Source organism: Neolamprologus brichardi, chromosome 13 (genome assembly GCF_056152115.1).
Source record: "Neolamprologus brichardi isolate AB-2024 chromosome 13, ASM5615211v1, whole genome shotgun sequence".
NCBI classification, from domain to species: Eukaryota; Metazoa; Chordata; class Actinopteri; order Cichliformes; family Cichlidae; genus Neolamprologus; species Neolamprologus brichardi.
The window spans coordinates 10,446,878-10,468,899 of NC_142116.1; the positions used below are offsets into that span (position 1 = coordinate 10,446,878).

General features: G+C 40.0%; 1 protein-coding gene across 7 annotated transcripts; it reads left to right on the forward strand.

Annotated features, from left to right (window-relative positions):
* The first annotated feature begins 328 nt into the window (after positions 1–328).
* On the forward strand, positions 329–20,577 carry LOC102791929 (pleckstrin homology domain-containing family A member 1-like). Of its 7 annotated transcripts, none has more exons than XR_436679.3 (15): positions 329–452; positions 6,649–6,882; positions 7,955–8,011; positions 8,118–8,163; positions 11,155–11,252; positions 11,616–11,747; positions 13,328–13,468; positions 13,795–13,863; positions 14,420–14,484; positions 14,617–14,680; positions 14,884–14,973; positions 16,106–16,179; positions 16,957–17,031; positions 18,150–18,392; positions 18,521–18,638. XR_436679.3 is itself a non-coding variant. In XM_035904723.2 (15 exons), exons 3-15 carry the CDS (start codon positions 6,742–6,744, stop codon positions 18,750–18,752), a joined length of 1,284 nt encoding a protein of 427 aa, XP_035760616.1. In that variant the 5' UTR covers positions 329–452; positions 3,200–3,282; positions 6,649–6,741; the 3' UTR covers positions 18,753–20,577. The 7 variants fall into 7 exon arrangements, 5 of the variants coding, with proteins under 5 accessions (XP_035760616.1, XP_035760615.1, XP_035760614.1 ...); XM_035904723.2 differs by lacking the exon at positions 18,150–18,392 and adding an exon at positions 3,200–3,282 and having other exon boundaries at positions 18,521–20,577; XM_035904722.2 differs by lacking the exon at positions 18,150–18,392 and adding an exon at positions 3,200–3,278 and having other exon boundaries at positions 18,521–20,577.
* The last annotated feature ends 1,445 nt before the right edge of the window (positions 20,578–22,022 follow it).

A 22,022-nucleotide genomic window follows, 5' to 3' on the forward strand; every position in this document is an offset into this window, starting at 1 on the left:
GGACATCTGGTAACCCTGACATTTATACTGAGCAGATTGCAATTAAATCAAACCTATAAACATACACATATATTTACATGTTATTGAAAAAATACTTGCTCAAACGTCTGATGCAAACTAAGTGTTTAGTGTTAGTTTTTATTTATTATTTAATCGAAATAATAATATATGACGAATTGTACTGTATTATACCCCTGTTACACATGGATTCATATTAAAATTATATTTTAAAAAACACAAATACAAATCTAAACGACATAGCTCTATCGATGTTTTTGTTAAGCGTCAGAGTGATCATCTTCATAATAGACGATCTGCGGTCGTCGCTCAGCAGTAGCAGTGTTGGATCCCTGTCCTGGATCGAGGGAGATGGGCTGAGGTATAGAGCACAGACCCAACAGCAACCGAGATCCACGGCGGCTCAGCGCACCACTTACAGAGGGACGACTCGGGTAAGCCGACATGGGTCGTTAAACTAAATGAATTAAGCTACTAACTTTGTTGTTTCGTACACTTGAAGTTGTCCGTTTAATATTTAACGAAGCGGGCTAGCAGGAGCCGCCAGTGTTAGCTCGGGGTTAGGTTAACGTTTGTGACAAAACTTCTTTCTCTCAGCTAGTTATAAACGGTCGAGCAGTAAAGAAAAAGCAGTATTGGGGGTGATATATTGTAATTCTCCGTGTCTTGCGAATCGTTTTACAAGTTTGCGGCACGCTAAGTACAAGCTAACATGAACCATATCGTTCTCAGTTAAGTTGAGGCCAGGGAGCCACAGCTGCTGATGCTGCTAACACAGCCGTTTTCAGCGTGTTGTGGTAAGCTGGAATACCCAACGTTAGCTAACAGTTTGTGGTTGTGATGTTATATTTACGCTGGGATTACGGACTCTTGTTTCCTAAATCCTTTGGTTTAGACGCGCAGGACTCAGCTAGTAGACTAAACCCACTGAGCATCTTCGTTTTGCCTTACTTTGGAAATAGAAAAATCCAGACTAGGTATTGCTGTGGTGCAAGAAACCTGGGTGACCAAGTAACTGTTAAGGCTGAAACCGGGCTCTATTTAAAGGTTTCTGGTGAGAAATTATTTGTTTTATTTGAACTAGAATGGCCTGACCCACAAAGAGCAAGTGAAGCCCCCTGCCCCTTTAGTTAATTACCTTTAATCCCTTACCATTGTTTTCTCTCCCTTATATTTATTTCATTTGTTGCGTTTTTTCAATCCACATGCTGACACAAGCAGCATAAACTTTTACTCTGCAGTTACTATTTCCAGCTGCTGTGGTACTTTAGATGTTACAGCAGCAGTTTAGGGCCATGAAAACAAAATACTGACTGTCCAATCCTAAATGTTGACTTATGACTTTGGTATCTTGTGACAGTGTTTGTACTAATGAGGCCTTCCAGCAAATGTAAAGAGTCAGTCTACCTGGGAAATGTTTGACCTAGAAAGAAGTGGGCTGTTATCACCATCTTATCTTAAGAGGTTGACCTTTAAACTTGTAAATCTTCACTGTAGTCTTGTTAGCACTTTCAACAATTTATTGTAATGTTTCCTTGCATCTTTCCTTCGTTTAATTTACAGTGAAAACCGTGCTGTGTGATCCCAGACAGCATTTTTGCGTTTCTAAGTATCCTGGTAGTGATCTGTTTTGAATCCTTACTAGAGAAACCCAGATATGCTACTCAAATAGAGGCTGGGTTACTGATCACTGCTTGCCATGTGTGGATTGCTTTCCTTGGCACAATTATGCGTGTCCTGTAAGGAAAATTTTCAAAGATTTACTTGCGAGGGAGCTGAATTATTGTAAGGATATTATGACCATTGATCCTGGACACAAAAATACCTACTCGTGCAAAAACTGCACTCTGTCCATTCTGTATTTGCTCTTCCCTAAGCACAAGAGGTAGCTTGCACTGTAGCACATAGTAGCTTACAGCCACCTCGGGTGAGTTAATATGAACTTACATTTGTTATTTTGACAGTTGAATTACTGATGTGCTGTTATGTTCTATATATGTCCTGTATAATTCCCAGCAGGGGATTATATATCCCCATATGCAGACCTACTCACTGTGATGAGCCCCTTTGACAAGGGAGCAGCTGAAAGTAGAAAGGAGTGCAATAGTGACCATTTTTTATATTTGACCATATTAAATCCAGCTCTTCATCACAGATTCATCAAGATCTTTGTAACGGTCAGTCATCACTGCTTCTGGGGAATGCCTTCTTTGGGAAACACTTGGCTCGGGAGCTGCCACCAGTTCTCACCGAGGCCTTCCCCAAACCGCAGTCTCAGACCTAGATCTAGCTCTCTGCATTCTCTTTTAAGAAACATTGTCAATCGATTTCAAGATGTGATAACTATTAATGAAAAGAAGTCAAACACAAACTTTTTAAATGAAACTGAAGTAAAAAAATAATAATTATTGTCTACATTAACAAATTTCTTCTGGGGGCCCAGATAGTTCAGATTCAGTCCCATAAATGTGTCTTTGTTGTCATGTGCTCAAAGCAAGCGTTGGTGTAAATAATTTCATCTGTATTTAAGGAGAAGGCTCATTTTAAAACAATCATGCACATTTTTCCTCTGCAGGAGATGTTAGGGATGTAGCTATCTTCAGTCCGAGCCCTGTCTGATAGTGCTACCTTTGCTACACCACCTCTATTACTTGTCTACAGACCTCATGTGAACTTGGGTTAACAGCATTGAAATTTAGTCTGTGTTGTCATTGTGTGTGCTTTTGTTTTGTTTGTTTTGTTTTTAAATGTTGACCCACTGACAGGTGACCTGTGACATATACATGTTTTTAATCAGCTATTTTACAAAACAGTCTTTTTTTTTGGGGGGGGGGGGGGGGGGGTCATGCTTACTGCTATGCACCAAAATACAGTTTTTATTTCATATACGATGTGATTAGTTGAACTGATAAAATGTCCACTGTTGCTTCAATGTTTGATGTTAAGAGTATAGAGATGGGCATGTATGTTGACTTTAAAAACAGTAGTAGTGAAAAACTTTTAAAAAAAGAACTATAAACACTTAAACAGTTGACCTTGAGGCGCGGCTTCCCTGTCCTGAGCAAAATCTTTTTATCGAAGTGCAATTTTGTAAACTACCATAAAGTTCAAAGTTGTTAATTGATCATGAGAACTGGATATTTGCTGTGTTTACTGAGGATATGATCTCATTGGTTTCAAGGTTGTCTCACCTGATCCAACAAGAGATAAACCAATAGATAACAGGAAGAGTGGGTGCATTCAGGTCCCTCCTGCTTTCAGTGAGTAAGTTTTAATATGCCTTGGTATTACTCACCTTCTTGATGTGAACTGAAGTGACACCTAGCTATATGCTTCCTCTGCACTGTTTATTTAATCAACAATATTGCTGTTTATTTACACTTCTTAGTGAAATGCAAACTGTAAATGAAATGTAGATTTCTCAATACTGAGTGTAAGGCATGATTTAAACCAATATGAAATGTTTTTGCATTATATTTAAAGGCTTGACTACAAGCTCTGCAGTCTTTCTCATGTCTTAAAATGACATATATTGCTCAGGCCTTTTTTATGGTATGGCAATGGCTCAGGCTATAGATCAGGTCACCTGCTAATTGGAAGATAGGTGTTTGGCCAACGTATCCTTGGGCAAGATATAGAACCCTAAGTTCCTCCTCATGTGTTCACCGGAGTGTGAATGTCAGAAAGCACTTGGACATGTGTGTCTGGAAAGTATTCTCTGCGCTTCACTTGTTCCACATTTTGTCATGTTGCAATGTTATTGCAAAATGGACTAAATTCATTTTTCACTTTAAAATTCTGCACACATTACCAATAATGACAAAGTGAAAAGGGTTTGCTTGAGATTCTTGCAGATGTATTAAAACATTAAAAAATAAACTGTCCTGTGAATACACGTGCACTGTTGAAAAAAAAAAGTACTGTTATAAATGTGTGTGAATGAGACATGTTGTATAACGCATTTCGAGTGCTCAAGTAGAGTAAATGAGCACCATAGAAGAAGCAGTCCATTTACCATTTACATCATCACACACAGATGGAACATCATTGATGCCCAAGCTGAATAACAGTGCCCTAATATTGATCCTTGCACGACCCCCGTGTTACAAGTTCTTGTGTGTGTTGGAATTAAAACTATTATCTGTGTCATAGACTTTATGTAGATCCAGAAGCAATCATCTCACTACCCCACCTTTTTCTAAATTTGCCCTAACAACTATGGTTGTTAGAATTCAAATAGGGTAGAGTAGGCTGTGCTTTTCAGGTGTTCTACCAACTGGTCATTTGCAAACTTTTCAGCGACTTTGCAAACAGAAGCAAGTGCACAGGTCTAATTGTTTACTTCCTGTATGTCACCTGCCTTGTATAAAGGAGTTCCTACAGCAATTTTTAGAACGGAAGGAAATGCTGTATTTCACAGAGTTATTTATAATATAAAACATGTACAATTATTTATCTAGTCCCTTATGAGCTTTTACATTTCATTAGGGGTTAAATAAATGTATTAACCTTGGACACACCTGATTGATTGAAAGTTAATCCTGTGATGATATTTGAGAAAGCATGGAAATTAGATTCTCTCAAATATCTACCTGATTCTTCCAAAAACTAAACAAAACAATGGTGCGAACTTAAGCTGCATACCCAGTCTGTATTTTTTTTAATGTTTCATGTTCCCACATCTATACCAGCATCAGCCATACTGATGCAGATCCACTTCGGCTGTTTGGATTCTCCAAGTAATTGTGAGGAAATGAAGTGCTGGCAAAGCTTTTGTTTGACGAGTCAAAATTGGTTTGCCTTTTGTTGGTCATACGTGGCTGATAAATTATTTTGGATTTTTCTACACTTTTTTTGTTTTTATATCTGTAATCTTTTGGCTGCTGATTACATGTTTTTAATGGTACTTGCCATGGGTTCATCAGTCAGTGTTTTCTTACATCTTTTTGCAGAGGATATCTATGTTCAAGTAGGAGCTAAAGGAAGATGCCAAAAATGGGTTTTAAAAAAAAGTATTACTAGTGTAAAAAAAACAAAACAAAAAAACAACCCTGTTCAGCAGAAGCTAGGAACTAAGAATAATGAAAAGCATTTTTCTGCCTGATGCTGTGATGACAAAATAAATCCACATGATGTATTTAAATATGTTAAACCCCCCATTGAAAGGCACTTTGGGTCAAACAAAGTCTAGGGGAGTGATCATTTTTTAATGTTATATTGTTATAGTATGGAGGGAAAAAAACATACATTTTTAAAAATGTTCCCTTATTCCCTACTTAGTACATATCTTGGCTAACAAAGCTGTTATCCATATTTAATTTTATTATTATTCTATATTTCATGTGTTTTTGTTAAAAATTGAATTCTGGTACAGTGTTGATCTAGTTTGCATTAAGACTTTTGATATAATCCTCCTTTACCCTTCCCTATCTTTAAGTATATTTAATTTCATCGTTTGTTAAATTCTTTTCTGGATCGCGAAAATGGATGAGCATGCCTTCAGCTGAACTTTTGCAAAGTACTTTATTTATAGTGTCGCCACTCTCCACAGAAACGTCTCTCACTTGACGTTCGGTGTGTACGTAGCGTTAAGATGGTCGTCTCTGACACTGCTGCTCCTTTCTGTAGCCTGTGTGTGAAATAGGATGACTCAGAAGCTGACTTTTATGGGTAGATGCATATTTTACGGGTAGATCCAGAAACTAACTGAGATGCTAACAGCCTAGACTCCATGCACAACAAGCGGGCCTTTTGTCCCCTCCTTGCCCTCATCCACCCACACAGTGCTCATAATGTTCTGGAAAAAGAGCGCCTTTATCTCGGCCTTCCACAGACTCATCTCACATATTGTAGGATTGGTTCAGAAAGACAGCAGCTTAAACAGGCTAATGTGACAATATCCCCACAGTAACACTGCGCCCACCCACGCGAGTGCTGACATTGAGATGCGCATATTCAGATGTGTTGGTCTAAACATTTACTTTTCAGTTCGTTAAAGGAGAGCAGCAGGGATGTGGCAGCACTCAGCAGGTTAAATATTGCACACTCTCTCCTGCGTGGGTCCTTTGGGTGTTTTTTTTTTTTTTTTTCCTCCCCTCTCGTCTCTCCTTTGTGTCGAACATGACTGAGCTCACTGGTATTTTTTTGGCAATACTCAAGCGGTGCTTAGCTGCGGAGGCAGGGAGGCGGGTTGAAGGGAGGGGATAGAAGGGGCTGGCCAGAGGCTTGCCAAATCGGATGAGAGAGAATTTGGGAGGAGATGACTGAGAAAGTGAGAAAAGAGAGACTCCAAGGGAAGAGGGATAAGGGGTGGGGGTGGGGGGGCAAGCTAGGCTGGGTGGAAGAGAGAGTGACAGTGTCGAGTATGTTTTACAGGGGAAAAAAGAGGAAGAGAGAGCGGGTGAGGCTGATATAAAAGGATAAAGGCGGGGTTGTGGTTTGTGTCACATGATCCCCTCACTGGTTGTAGCCTAGTGAGATCCAGGTGGCAGAGACACCATAGATGCAGTAGATGAAGACAGCAAAAGAAAGAGAGAGCAAGACTCTGCACAAAGAAAACTTAAAATTCCCCATTCACCACGCACCCTCTTCACTCATTTTTCTTTCCTCTCTTTTCAATGTGTCCTTAAGGAATTCCTCCCAGTCCCGCTTTTCCCTTCTCTTCTCCCGCTCCTCTCTCTCCCTTCCCGGCCTAAGCGGGCCAGGGAATGTCCCGGTGGCGCGATGCCTTACGTGGACCGACAGAACCGCATCTGTGGCTTTCTGGACATCGAAGAGAATGAGAACAGCGGCAAGTTCCTGCGCCGTTACTTCATACTGGACACACAACAGGGAAGCTTGGTGTGGTACATGGACAACCCACAGGTAAATACACAGAGATGTGTTAGCTTAGCTCTTAGCTTTACTGGAGGGTGTCCTCAGGGCAACCGTACAGGCAAACTGGGAAACTACATGCTGCAAATTTTAGTTATCATATAGATGATTAGCTTTTATGCAGGTGTATCTTGACTGTGAGCCACTGATAGCAGAGCTGCCTCTATAAATTATGTTTTTTAAAAATTACATTCTAACATTCTTGGAAAGCACATTTTACAGACAAAGGAGGATCTCAGATCTAATGCAGTGTCTGTGTTGTAACTATTGGTAGACACTCCTGTAAATCATGTCAGAAAGGGCTGTCTGTGGACTGCAACACAGGGGAGTAACTTGTAGCTGGAGGTGTGTTTGGTGCTTTTCTTACCTGCAGCAGAAGCTGTGTGGCTCACACATGCCCAGCGCAAGCCTAACTGATGTTAACCAGCACGCATGTGCAGCATCAGTATCAGCATGTTTTGAGGTTGGTGTGTTTTTCAGCAGTCGTGCAGGCTGCAGGTATTCATCCATTTAAATAGGGAATAGAATGTACTCATGTTGTTGAGAGGGGCCCAAAGAGACTACAGTAATATTTGCACTGACCGTAGTGGTTGGCCATCAGTGTCTACTCTGTGCCCCATAGTGTCACTTTTTATATAGTGTAATATGTCCTCTGTTGGCACATAATCTGATTTAGTTTTGCTGTATTTGTTAAGTGCCCTGTTACATCAAGTATTCATAAATGATGTAGAGCAGGAAAAAAATTGTAAATAATTGAATAAGTCTCTTTCTTTTTATAGATTGAAAAAAGTTAAATTTTAATGACGTTAAATCTGGATCTCCCAGTTTCAGAGACACAGGAAGGCACTGACATTAACTGGATGGAGTGCAGCCAACACATACTGTACTTACTCTATAATATCGACTGGCTTTGCAGAACTTCACCCCCAGACCAGATCACATTTGATCTTCTACGGCTAAAGGCCCGCCTTACTGGCACTTGTATTGTGTATTGCGTAATTGCATCATTAGCTTGAGCTTCCTTTTTATTGCAAGTATTTTTCTTCTCCACCTTCTCCCACAGAACTTGCCTGTTGGTACGGTCTGTGTCGGTTCCCTCAAGCTCACATACATCTCTAAGGTAAGCTAGATCATCACTGGAGCTACAAGATTATATACAACTGGAAGACTTCACATTTTTTAGTTGAGCTTGAACACTAACGTCTGTGGGATTTGTTCTTATTTAGGTCAGCGATGCCACCAAGCTGAGGCCTAAAGCAGAATTCTGCTTCGGTAAGAAAATGCACGTCATCAAATCTGTTCTTCCAGTCAGGATATTAGCATAATAAAAGCATACGTTTTTGACAGAAGACGTCACTCTTGTTTTTAATATCTTGCATTTCAAATATTATTTTGAACACATTTTCCAATGATGTCACTAATGAGCCTTGGATAATATGATTCATAGTATTATTCATACTAAACAGGAAAACATGTTGCGTCTTTATAAAAATACAACTTGACAAATGTCTGAACTGCTTTGAAAACATGAGCAATGATGGTGAGTTTAACCACATGTTGACTAAGCTGGATACCCTTAATATAACCTAAGGGAGGACTATTTTTTGTCCTTGTCTGCTCTCTCAACATGGTCAAGCACAGCTTTTCTCAGGTTTTTTCCACCACTGATCAAGCAGCATTGTTCAGCGTTGCGTGGTTTGTTAACGTAGAAAAATGCACGATGCCCCAGCAGTTAATGGCCTGGGTTTTTGTTGACCACGTTGAACTATTCTATAAGTAGAATTTATTATCTGTCCTATTTTAAAACAGTCTTTCGTGTATTGCTAAGGTTTTAATCTCATTCTTCTCACCTACTAGTTAATAAGGATATCCTGGGGCATTACCTATTGCTGACTACAATAAGTAAAACATTTTATAAAGGCATAAGTTGCTGGTGTCTTCTTCTGGTGCGTTGTTAGCTAATCTTGATGCACATTGATTCTGCAGTCTTTAGTAATGAGTCGCATTACTCTGTGCTTGTGGGTCCCTGTGATTAGAAAACTGACTCTGATACAAGAACTTTCTTACTTACTATCTTTAAAATGGACCTACTGTGCTCTTTTCCAACTCCATAGTTTTATTTTTTGACTTCACAAGAGTAGCTTTAGCAGCTCCATAGTATAGTGGGTAACACGTTTGTCTAGAAATCCCTGGGAGGGTTGTGTTAGGAAGGGCATCCAGCGTAAACATCTGTGCCAAATCAAAAATGTGGATCCATCCGCTGTGGCGACCCCTTGTGAATATGCAGCAGCGGAAAGAAGAAGACTAGAGTTGTTTTGCATGATTTATAGTAAAAAATATTCTTTATTTGTCTAATTCTGGGCCTCTGTACAACTCCAGAGTTATTCCATTTCTATCCCTTTGCTTTAAAGCCATCCTTCCTTTAAGCAAGCTAATTGGCTGCCTCTTGCAGGCAGAAGGTTTTAACAGTGAATGCGTGGGGCTTCAGTGCTCAGTTTAGTGACTGAGATGACCCTGTTTGGAATAACTCCACAAAAAAAACTGAAAATGAGCGTATAGAGCAGTCTGTAGCCTGAGCTTTTACTTCTCCATACGTTGACCTTATTAATTGAAACTTAGTGTAATATGAACACTTCTGGTAATGCTATACGGTAATTAATTTTATATGTTACAATAAAAGGGTAATAAGGACACTCATTTTGTATGAGTGAATTATATAATCTTTGTATTTTACCTGGACTGGGTATCATTTATGGGGTGTTGATAGCTTTTTAATATTGTTTGATGTCCTCTTTGCAATGTCTTTCAACAAAGAAATACGTAGAGCCCTATTTGTACTTGTCGTCTTACCTCACGTGGCCAAGATGGGAAAAAATATTTAATAAAGACTATTAACTACTGTCAGATGTATTTGTTTTTTAAGAGTAAACCTTCATCGCAGTGTTTGTTTACTAGCCTAACTCTTCATCTGTCCAGTTCAATAGCAGGAAATACTAGTGTGTGACAATATGTTCACACTGCATGTGTATATCTGGCTGTGTACACAGCAGTTGCCTTGTTGAAGTTATGACAGGATGCCGACATCCTAATCAGAACCTGATTCGCAGACGTGAGAAGCTATTTTTAAATTTTGTCTGATATCCATGAATCGTGCTCCTCCCCTTTTCCTGTGTCCAGCAAGCCAAGGCATGATATAGGGTGAAGCAATGTTGACATTTAATTTATAGTTTAAAAAAACTCAAACAGAGTTTTGTTTGCAGCTCATATGCGATGGAGAAAGATTAAGAGCAACTGTGCGAACTTTGTCTTTTGTCTGCATTTCCCAGCAGCATGCATTGTTTTGTTATGTGTAACTATGAGTCAGATCTGATACCCCTTCTCCCAGATTTCATTCCAGCACCAAAGATACCACTGCAATTCCACTACTGCCAAGTAGTTTACCTCTCCCACAAACAGTGGACAGATTTTAGCTCAAGACTGTTGGACAATTTCCTCCTGGTCATCTGCTTGAGGCCAGATAGACAGAATTCTTTTGCAGGAAAGTAGTGGAATAATGTATTGAGGTGTCCAAGATCTGGACTAAATACACAGAACGGGGAAGAATGATCTTCATTGTGCCACAGAGTTTGCCTTTTGCCTTTTCACAGCTCTCCCCCGCCTGATTTACCAGGCCAGCTTTAATGTAATTTATTGCTATGGTGTCAGAAGGAAATAGAGGAGACACAGGGACGGTTTGAGCTGCAGAACTGAAGGATTTATGGCAAAGCCAGAGAGAAAAGAGACTTTAGTTCTTTCAGCATCTAAATCCTGATCCATAGCTAATCAGCATTTGACCTAAAATTTTCTTCATGATTGAAATGCAGTTTTCTCATGTTCATATGGCTGTAAAACCGTGTGAGAATATTTGGTTGTTGGTGGCTGTGAGCCCCCCCCCCCGTCATGGTTAGACGTGGGTAGGTGGTGGCAGACGGAGACAGCTGAGTCTAGCTGGGTCATCATCGCCATGCAGAGAAAATGCTGCTGGGTGTGTGTGGGAGAGTCCCTTGGCTCAGTTGTTTTTCACTTCCAGAGAAATCTGTGGCGGTGGATGTGTTCTGACACTGATACAAGAAAGGGCTGAAAACACACTTCAGTCCTGTGTAATATGTCTTTGTATGTGTATTTGTTTGTAATTCAGAGGGTGTATTGTAGCCTGATTGTGACCGAAGAATGTACTTTCACTTTTTCTTTTGTTCCCAATGCTCTTTTTTTGTCATCTGTAAGTCATCAATGCTGGGATGAGGAAGTTCTTCCTGCAGGCCAATGATCAGCAGGACCTTGTCGACTGGGTCAACGCTCTCAATAAAGCCACCAAGATCACTGTGAGATGATAAACAAAAGACACACACACACACACACACACACCCATCTCAGATTCAGCTTTTCTAATCTGCTCTTTCTGGTTTATGTTTTATCACTTGGAAAAACTTTTATTTCTTCCTCTTTCAAGGAACTAGATGGAAGTTAGTCAGAGCATGACTAACAGGATGCTGCTTTGTACAGAGTTCTGGGATAAAGGACAATGAAGTTTTAGGCATGTGGAGGGGAAATGGGGATAAAAGGCTTGTCAGAGTTTGCATGCATAAAGTTTCATGAAGCTTGGCTTGAAGTTTGTAAAAAAGAGGCTATTTATACCTAAAGCTTTTGTGTGTGTGTGTGTATGTGTTTGTTTGTTTGTTTTTAAGGTTCCAAAGTTGTCTGATGGCCAGCAGAACTCAGAGAACCAAAAGGCTTTGCCAGATGTTGTAGGGCCCAAAAAACAAGTCTCCTATAAGACTGAGATAATTGGAGGAGTGCCCATAGTCACCCAAACACAGGTAAACTTTACCCGTGAATGCAGTGAACCACATATTGTATTTGATTACATTTGCATGTATACATATGATAACATGTACTTTATTTATCCCACCTTTGGGAAATCCTTCAAAAGAAAATGTGTAAATTTGTTTTTAAACTAGACTATTCCCAAAATGCTGCTTTTATGTTGTATCTGTTAGAACGATTTAGTCAAGCTATTTCCAACTTTTAGATCATTAGTTTTCACCTCGCAAAAGTGCCCAAAGAGAGCTGCGTTCAGGCTCTCAAACGTGTGAAATTTTCTGCTTCAAACACAGAACAGTTTTTCTACAGTTTTAACCTGTCAGATAAATCGACCAATTTAAAGACATCACTTTGATCTTGGAGAAAATGATATCTCTAAGTTCTAAAGTGCAAAACTATTGTTGAACCAATAAACGATTAATAACATTTGATAACTACTTTAATCCATAATTTATTGATAAAGGAAATGATCCTTAATTTCTGATGTTGAAACTACTGCTGTATCTTAATATCTGTGCAACAGTTGTCGTAATGATAATCACAGGTTGTTGTTTTATTAACAGTGATTATGCACTCACCAGTCAGGTCACCAAATACACCATGCTAGTACAACTTTAGATGCCCTTTTACCTTCAAAACTGCTTTAATTCTTTGTGTTAGAGATTTAACATGGTGCTGGAAACATTCCTCAGAGGTTTTCATTGACGTGATAGGATCAAAGATGCACATTTGTCTGCTACACATCCGTGATACGAATCTCCCATTCCACCACATCCCAAGGGTGCTCTGTTGGATTGTGATTTGGGGACTTTGGAGTTGATTTGAGTACAGTGAACTCGTTGGCATATTCAAAAAATGTTATCTTAGAAGTAACCATTAAAAGATAAAGGGATGGACATGGTCAGCCAAAATACTCAGGTAGGCTGTGATATGAAAATGCTGGAACCCAAAATGGGGCAATAAAATATCACCCACACCATTACACCGCCAGAAGCATCCTGGATCATTGATGTAAAATGGGATGAATCCATGACTACTTCTGCTGCTTTAGCACACCTGCTTTATGGTTAGTATTCACAGCAAGCCTTGGTTGTAACAAGTGGTTATTTAATTTGCTGTTGCCTTCCTATCGGCTCCAGGCACTCTGGCCATTGTCCTCTGAGAAATGTCACTCACTAGATATTTTCTCTTTTCTGATCATTCTCTGTAAACCCTATAGAGGTGGTTGTGTGGGAAAATCTCAGTAGATAAGCACTTTCTAAAACACTCAGACCAGCCTGTCAAAGCCACGTTCAAAGTTACTTAAATCTGATGCTCGATTTGACGTGTCTTCAGGACTAAATGCATGCTGCCATGTTACTGGCTGATTAGATATGAGTGTTAACAGTTGAACAGGTGTACCTAACAAAGTGACGTGAATATTTTTATTTCTTGACCAATGCCTTTTCTCAAAATTCAGTTAACTAGGATCATTGTCTGATCGTTTGTCATCACAGAATCCAAAGTGGCAATTTGTGGTGTTTGCTTTTCACAATGAACTTCAAATTGACATTATTTTATGTCCGTCACCCTCCAGCACGAAGGAGGTGATGGCGCAGATAGAGCTGAGCGTGAGGCCATGCAGCGTTCCCACAGCCAGCTGCCTTACTTCCTGGGGAGGCCAGCTCAGGACCACAATGTCATCAAGTCAGGCTACTGCGTCAAGCAAGGAGCTGTGGTGAGCACTGACACAACCACTGACACTGGTTTTTTTTTTTTTTTTTTTTTTTTGCTTAAAATTAGTTAATTTAATTTGTCCTTGTGTTGGTGTTCAGATGGGTTCCCCTGTGCAGTAGTTCTGCTCAGGGACCCAATTAAAAAATAAAGTAGGTAAGCTCCATTACAATTAATATAATGATAATCTAAGAAAATTCAGCTCCTCCTATGTGTACAATTCTATACTTTTAGAAAGACAGAACAGTTAAGTAAAATGTGTAAGAAGTATAAAAAGATGTGCTTCTGTAATCTGAATCTTTTTTTTAAATCTTTTTTTTTTCTCCCCAGATGAGGAACTGGAAACGGCGATATTTTCTTCTCGAAGAGAATTCAATGAGTTACTTTAAGTCAGATTTGGTAATTAACTGTGATTAAGTTACATGAAGCTTTTATGGAATGTTTAGATTTGTAGTACACACACATTTGATTCTCCTCCAGAATCCGAGGGAGAAGTATCTGCAAACACAACCCCGAGTTCCAACATGCTTTATTCATAGCATGTGGAATTCAATACCTTCACTGTACATGTCCGATCATGCCTTCTTCCCTCCGGGTTTTCTTACTTGCACACACTCACGCGCGCACACACACACAGACTGTCCTCTGGATAATACTGTACGTCCCTTACCCTGTCCTTGTCTAGGTCTGCCCTTATTTGACAACTTTATCTGTCTATTTGGCTATCAACAGGCCTCAAGGACACAGACTCTCTGTCTGCTGTATCAAAGTGCTATGTCAAGAAAGTTGCAACCATTAGTGTTTGCAGTTTGTTACTTCTTGGAAAGTTAACCTCCTTCTTCCCCTGTGAACCAGAAACTTTTTTAGCCATCCCATTAGATACAGCATTTTAAATGTGAATGCATTATAAATAATATTTGTCCTGTGTTATGAAAAGTTAATTCTTTGTTTTTAGGAGAAAGAGCCTCTCAGAATGATCCCACTAAAAGAAGTTCACAAAGTCCAGGAGTGCAAGCAGAGGTATCTAACAAGTCCCAACATTTTTCCATTGTACAGAAAAATGTCTTTGTCTCGGTGGTTTGTGCTTACCTTTTCTGATAAAGATAGAGATGAGATAAATTTGATCCTGTTTTTTTTTCTGCTTCATTGTAGTGACATTATGATGAGAGATAATCTATTTGAAGTTGTCACCACATCAAGGACATTTTACATACAGGTATGCGACTCTCTGTGATGAAAAGAATGGCTCAGATGTGAGTGCTTACTAATGTTGATGAATCTGGTATTCAGTCTTGTCTGTCTGCATCTTTACCAACTACATGTTACCCTTCCCGCCACTTCTGATCCTGATTTCCATTCCTTATGTTCTCATTCTTTTCTTCATTTCATTCTGCCTCTTTTCATGTCTGTCTCCACTAGGCGGACAGTCCAGAGGAGATGCACAGCTGGATCAAGGCTATGTCGGGGGCCATTGTGGCCCAGCGGGGCCCTGGGAGGTCAGCTGCCACGGTAAGTATCTTCTACTGCGGTACAACACAAATCCACCATGGGAGGGAACATAAGTCACTGCAATTAGATTAAAGTTTAACATCGACAGTAACGTCAGCCCTGAATTTTACTTGCATGAGTAAAGTGGGAGACTTACTGAGTGATGTGGTTTGTAGTACTCAAGATGATATGGTTGATTTGTGTGTTGTTTCACTTGTGCCGCTTGTTTTTTCTTATTCTTACACGTCCTCACGCAATTTCAGTGGCAATCTTTTTCTTTTTTTTCATTTTACTTCTTTGTAAACAAATGCATAATAGGAGAATTGGCTGTGCCGTTTTTTCCACATGAATTTGGTTCATCCTATAATAGTATTTTAACAATATTGTGTTGTAGTTGCATAGTACAGAATGACATAGACTTGTCATTTCTAACTCCTGAGTTATGGACCTGTAAAGGGGATTGTGATGTTTATAATCAGGGGGGCAAATTATAGCTTGAACTTTGCTCAAAACGGTTCTGAATGTTCCTCAAGCCTCTTCATTACCACCTACAAACTTGATTTTTGTAGGTGGGATTGATTTTTATTTTTAATACTACTTTTTTGAAATGATTTTCTTTAAATGTATTTGCAGTAAAGTGAGAGCGATAGAGAGACTGATGGCATGCAAAAAGTCTTCAGTTGGAAACAAACTGTGGACATTGAAGTTCATGGCTACCACTTAGTTCCAGTCCCATTGGGTTGCCCCTGAACTGATTTAGCTAAAGTGGGTAATGGATAACCAGCTGTCACCACTTGTTGAGCATTAGTTACTTTTCAGAAGTCTACGTGCAGGGAGTCGGGCAGCTTGACCTGGTAGGTGAGCAGTGAAACAAACCACTTCCATTGTCCTCACTGCAGATGAAAACCAGCCTCTGCCACATTTGGGCCCTTTTGGTTAGACTGAAGTCATTATGCGCAAGCGTCTGTTTCTCTGTGGTTTCCTTTCTTGCCTTCTGTGTCTTTCTCTCTAGCTTGTCTTTCCTTCCCTGTGCCTCTTTTCTCGATCCGTTTCTCCCTGTCTTCCTTTCACATTCTTTCCACCTCTTCTTCTCCTTTCCCAGTGGGCAGATGGCCCATCTGCTCTAATCCTGCTTTGCACTGTGTTGTTGCAGATGCGGCAGGCCAGACGGCTGTCGAACCCTTGTATACAGAGGTATACGTCCCGAATCGGGGAGTGCAGCAGCACGTATGTCAGCTCGTCTAAATCCCACTCCCTCCCCCTTTTTTAAGCTCTGGGTTCAGCTTTTTAATACTTTTTTTTTTTCCACTTATTGGCTGGTCCTTTTGTTTGTGGACGAAGGGGAACAGATCAGATCCGACTGCACATCTGATGCGCTTTTCTTTTTTCTTTTTTGTTGCTTTGAACCAACCACACCCTACGTATGGCTGTGATTACACAACAACTGCTCCTCCTCCCTTCACATCCTCATTCTCGCTGCTTATCTTCACCCCTCAATCTCCTTTGCTTTTTTTTTTTGTTTGTTTTGTTTTGCAGCTCTCTGATATCAAGCTTAGCATAAAGTTTAGGGGTTTTGCATTTAGAATATTTGCAGCTAAAGGGATGCAATTTGTGCGTCAGGTGTTTTAAGAGTCGAGGTGTGCTTGCTTCTCTTGCATGTGATGGCTGTTGTCACAGGCATGGCAGTGCAAATCAAGCATACTTCAGGTCTTTCAAATGCTAAAAAGGAAGGTTTTTTTCTGCCACAGTACAAAATGACTCTAACCTGACCATCACAAGGCCCTGCAGCCTTCATCTTCATCCACAGCTTTCCCATGTATTCATTGTTGCTGATGACATTTCAGTGCAAAGTTGGAAGTATTCATGCACAAATATGCTCTGACTGCATGAACTGTCTGACCAGCTTAGCTATGAATAGTTTAAGCCTGATTGTATCTGTGTCTTTATTACTGCATCTTTCACACCTTCTGTTTCTCTTCCCTCCGTGCTCTGTTATCTCTGCAGTCTGCTGCAGCTGTGTACCTGTCTTAGATGTGTGACATCCTGCTTGTCTCTTCTCCTCCCTCCTGTTCGCTGCCTGTATGTTTATTTTCTCTTTCTCATACGTTCCCATACAATAAAATCCTTGTTTTCATGTTGACTTCCGAAAGCACATCTCTGAATGTTGTGAATGTGTAACAACAACTCACCAAAGCTGAATCCACAGGTCCAGAGTCACAAACTCAGTTTTCATAGTGACATGTTGGGGCTTTTTTCTTAAACAGCTATCGATTGGGCTGATATATTGGCCTATATTAGCTATTTGTCGATATATCAGTATTGGCATTTGTGACTGTTGATGAAAACAAGGGAAGTAATAAAGGGACAGAAGGAAACACCCTTCAACTGTGGCGTGTTGTTACATAGTTAGTCCACCAGAAGGCAATCTGCAACTTCCCAGGAGGCAAAGCGGATTTACACAAACACAGGTCAACCAACACTTGTTGCAATGATGCCGTTTAAAAATAATCTTGTTTTATTATGTTGGTATGTAATCATAAATAATGACACATAAAATAATAAATAGTGTTTGTTTTGTGTGTCTGAATGAAAAGGAAATATCGGCGGCTATATTGGATTTTTACATCACAAAACATCAGGCTTTAATATCCTGTTTTGGTTGGGCTCGAAAAAAAAAAAGTCAAATTTAGAGCAGGTTAGCTTTAAATGCCTACAATGGATGACAACTGGCTCTGCAGTAAAGGTTTGGGTTTTCCCAACCCTTCATACTGTTAGATTGTCTAATCTTTCCCCTCCCACTGTCCGCTAAATTTCGACATGAGCTTGATTTTGGACATTTGGATTCAACGACGAGAACAAAAAAAGAACTTTTAATACACTTGTGACGCTTACTGTGGTTTTCTGTCATGTTTGTGCTACAATCTTACTCTTAAATTTTGTGACGCGTAAGTGATAGTTAGGAAGTTGCACAGGCCTGCAATGTCATATGGTGTTACCGTGAATAAGCATCTTGGTGAAGAGGCTATGTTTAAAAATATACAGCCATAAAGGTGGCGCTTTCATGTGCACATTTTGGTGCATTACAGAGCATTGCAGAGTGTTTGTCTAACCTACATTTCACCTCCTGCTGCCTAACCCTTTTTTTCATACCTGTACTGAGTTTTTTTCTTTCTTCTGATACATCTTTTTATTCTCAGAGATTGAAATCTGAAAAGCTGTGAAATAATGAGCAACAACCAACCACTGCACTCTGTTTGAACTTCTACTGCAACCTATTGAGACTACCAAAACTAAAACCTCCTGACACTACTTTTCCTGCTACCTCTACTTCTACTGCTACCACTCCTACTGCCGTCATCTCCATACTCTAGCAATGCTTCATTCTTGAGCACCTACAACTTCAAGCTGCATCAGGCCTCAAATGCGGGCGCTAATTCCAAGTCTGTAACTAACTTTGGTTCTTCTCACATGAAGTACACACGTCAGGATTTGACTCATCTCACTAACAACAACTCCTCTTGTCTCCTTCATTCTTGCTTTTTCTTTCCTCGTGCTTTTTCTGCTGCAGGAACACGGCAGCCGTTCCACTTTCTACCGCACCCCCACGGGTCCCCCCGTCCCTCGCTCGCCCATATCTGCAGTGCCACCATGCTACCCAGAGTGGGGGAGTGCTATCACGTGCGGCACACGCTCACAGTCTGGCATGGGACAGCGAGCACTTCATGAGCCTGCTGCCACGCCCCAGTCACAGCCACACGCCAGCACGCCTGTCCCTGCAGGAAACACGCCTGGCAAAGTGACCTGCGACGCTCCCGTGACCAACGTCGGCAGCTCTGAGGAGTCACCGTGGCGCCGGCGGAGCAGCTTTGAGCCCCACATGCCTGAAACACCCCTGAACCTAGAGGATGCTGTTCTGCCAGTGAGTGAGGTCTAACCCGTTTAACTGGACATTAAAAGTCAACCGGAAGTTGACTGAGATCCTCAGATAAAGAAGAAATCCTGTGAGCAACATTAATTTTTTTCCCAGTCAAAGCCCTGTCACAAACTCTTTGGAACTACTCCATCGGTGTACAGGAGAAACAAGTTGGCTCACCTCTGAACTGCACTCTTGTGCCAAAGTCAACCCAGGCTCTCCCCCCCAGCCCCCCCTTCCCGCCTGCTGTCATAGTTCAAATGATGTTATTATTTACCAAGAGTTAATTTACACCTTCTACTTAACTTGTGTCAATTAGCACTCAATAACAGCTTTATTTTAATCTGTACAGGCATAAAGAGGTGTTAAAAGCATTTAAGTGTTGAGGAATTTTGCAAACCACTTTGTGCCAAGAAAATAAGGGAGCTTTTAAGGGTGCTAGCTAATTCTTCACATCTGAAAAGAGTGTTCAAAATGAGGACTGGCATTTTGTCACCTCTCAGATCTACTTGTACTAAACTGTGTGATCCATTCATACTCATTATTGTAACACTGGATTTGTGTACTATCGCCAGTGTTTATTTTTTGGAGCAGGCCAAGTCAGAGATCAAATCCTCACTTTAATGCAAATTAAAAGTCGACAATTCTGGACTGGGCTAGACTTAAAAAATATATATATATATATATAAAAAATGGAAATAGTTATGTACAATCCGATGTGTATAATTATGCAAGGTGAAATGTATTTAGTCTTTTTTTTTTTTTTTTTTTTTAACAGTGGCCAAGCCACTGACTTGAATCTGTTTTTAAATATACAGGGAGGGTTAAGGTCTGTTCTTTTTGCAACTGTTTCCTCAACAACGTTTTGGTTGATTGAGTTGATGTTACTGACAAAATAAAGTAGTCTTCTGTGTACTACAACTACTACTACAGTAAATAGTTTTAACCAATAATCCACTTGTGGTAGTAAAGTCAAAGTGCCGTGCAGATGAAAAAAGAAAAACTGAAAGCTTTCACAGCGTGTGCACCATGTCACAACCCAAGTCACACTTTCTGGTGAATCATATTTCTCTGTATTATTGGAGTCTTGATGACGGCTTAAAGTAGCAAGTGAACAAGAAGACGATGAGGACTATGCTTCTATGCATTTTGTAATTAATATTGATTTAAAAAGAAAAGCAACAACAATATGGCAGCGTGAGCTTTAGCTCGGTCCTGAACGACATTATTTGCTTAAACCTGTGTTTACTAGTTTGAAGATGATACCGAATTGATCAAGTGCATACGTTTTAATTCATAGTTTAACAGAAAAAGTATTCAAGCTCAGCCACTTATGTTGCATGCTAAGGTTTTAATAATACCTAAAGTTGTATTATTTTTTTTTTAATCTACAGATGTTTTGGTTGTTGTGTGTTTGCAGACTAGAAACAGATTTATTTTTTATATGCTTTTAGGCATGTCCTGTTCCTGTTCACTTTTGTGTTGACAGCCTAGTTGCAGGAAGCTGCCTCATGGTGTTATTTAAAAAAAAAAAAAAAAAAGTCCCACTGTAATCCCTCTAAATAATACACACTAATCTTTTTTAAGTGCCTGCCGCATTAGAGCCTAGCAAAGCCAAGCTATTTCACCCTCTTTTCAGTCTAGTGTAATTGGTTTGAATTGTCTCTATTTATTATGTGGATGACTTGAAAGAAATAAACACTGAAAATGTGCTCATGCTTCAGTATTGTGCTTATCTTTATCCAGGAGAGCATGATGAGTCTGGTGGAATATAAGAGGTTTACAAAGTCTGCAAAGAGAGAAACTTTTGGCAGCATCCACAGTTTGATTTGAGTCTTTGATGGGATTGCAGAGAGTTTCCTCTGCCCTCTTGTGGCGAGAGAAAAATCTTCACTTTGTCATTGAAAACATTCCTGTGCTCTATAAACCACCAGTTATGTTTTCATCACGGATGACTGCAAAGGTTTCAGTTGATGGAGTGCAAAGCAGCACACACGAGAAGCATGAAACAGATGTTTCAGCACAGACCCAGCCAAGAATCATAACAAGAATCATGTAAGAAGCATGCAAAAAGCCACATTAACAAAAGAGGGTGTGTCTGTGAGCTTCCCCTAATTCCATGTTTACAGAAATATTAGCCTCAACCAGTCAAGCCATCAAAATAATTACAATAAATAAAAAACTGACCATTTTTGGATCCTTGAATAAAAACCATCAACTCCACACTCCATATAAAAGCCCTGCATTAACAATTTATATAATAAGATATAAATACACAAAGTATCAGAACTATTGCAAACATAATTCAACTTTATTTTGTTATAATTCTATAAAATGCGTTTGCCGTTATATCTGACTAAGGTGGGCCTTTCCTCTTTGCTAGTTAAAGTTGAATTTGAAATTGTGCGTGATATTTAAATTCTTCCTCACGGCTTGATGATAAAACCTAATCTACACTACAGCTGAGTAAAAAGGGGCAATCATCTTCATCGAGGAGCAAAAGTATGAATGGAAACTGTACAAGTAAGCCGACTTGGCACTGTAGAACAGTCGGTGTACATGGAGCAAATATTTCCACTCCAACATCGATGATAAAGCGTATGTATGAGTATCGTTTGTCATCTCTTAATGAGGTGCTCCTTACATATTCAGCCTTGAGCTTGATATGGTAGGTGTGGACTGAATATTTAAAGCCTCTTTAATCAGCTGGATAATGAGTTATGGCATATTCAGGGGCTTCGTCTCTATGTGTGCAGTTAATTGTGAATGCTGCATGTGTGGACATTTTACGGTACATGTGGATGGTGTCGTTGGAAGAAGCAAAATCATTTATAATTAGCTGGTGTGTTTAAGTATGAGCTTGGATGTACAGCTCTTTGATATTCCATATATACCATAGCTCCTATTGGAGGATGCCAGACTTTGGTGTGGCTTCAGATGTGGAAGTACAGCTCCATTTTGGTCCTTCAATGGCCTCACTCACAGCCTGGACAAACTTGGGAGGCGAGATCACACAGACCTCAGTGGCGTCCATCATTGGCTACGTTCACTGTCCTCGGCTGGAGGATGGGTGTTCCTTATAGATGAGGTTGCTTTCATCTGCAAGTTTTCCCACCGTTTCTCGCCTACGTAGTGCCACATAATGGAGCTGATGATG

Coding starts and splice junctions, on each gene's coding strand:
- LOC102791929 (XM_035904723.2), top strand. CDS start 6,742: ATGCCTTACGTGGACCGACAGAACCGCATCTGTGGCTTTCTGGACATC. Junction 14,974..16,105: donor CTGGGAGGTCAGCTGCCACG/GTAAGTATCTTC, acceptor GTGTTGTTGCAG/ATGCGGCAGGCCAGACGGCT. Junction 17,032..18,520: donor CTCCCTCCTGTTCGCTGCCT/GTATGTTTATTT, acceptor TTTCTGCTGCAG/GAACACGGCAGCCGTTCCAC.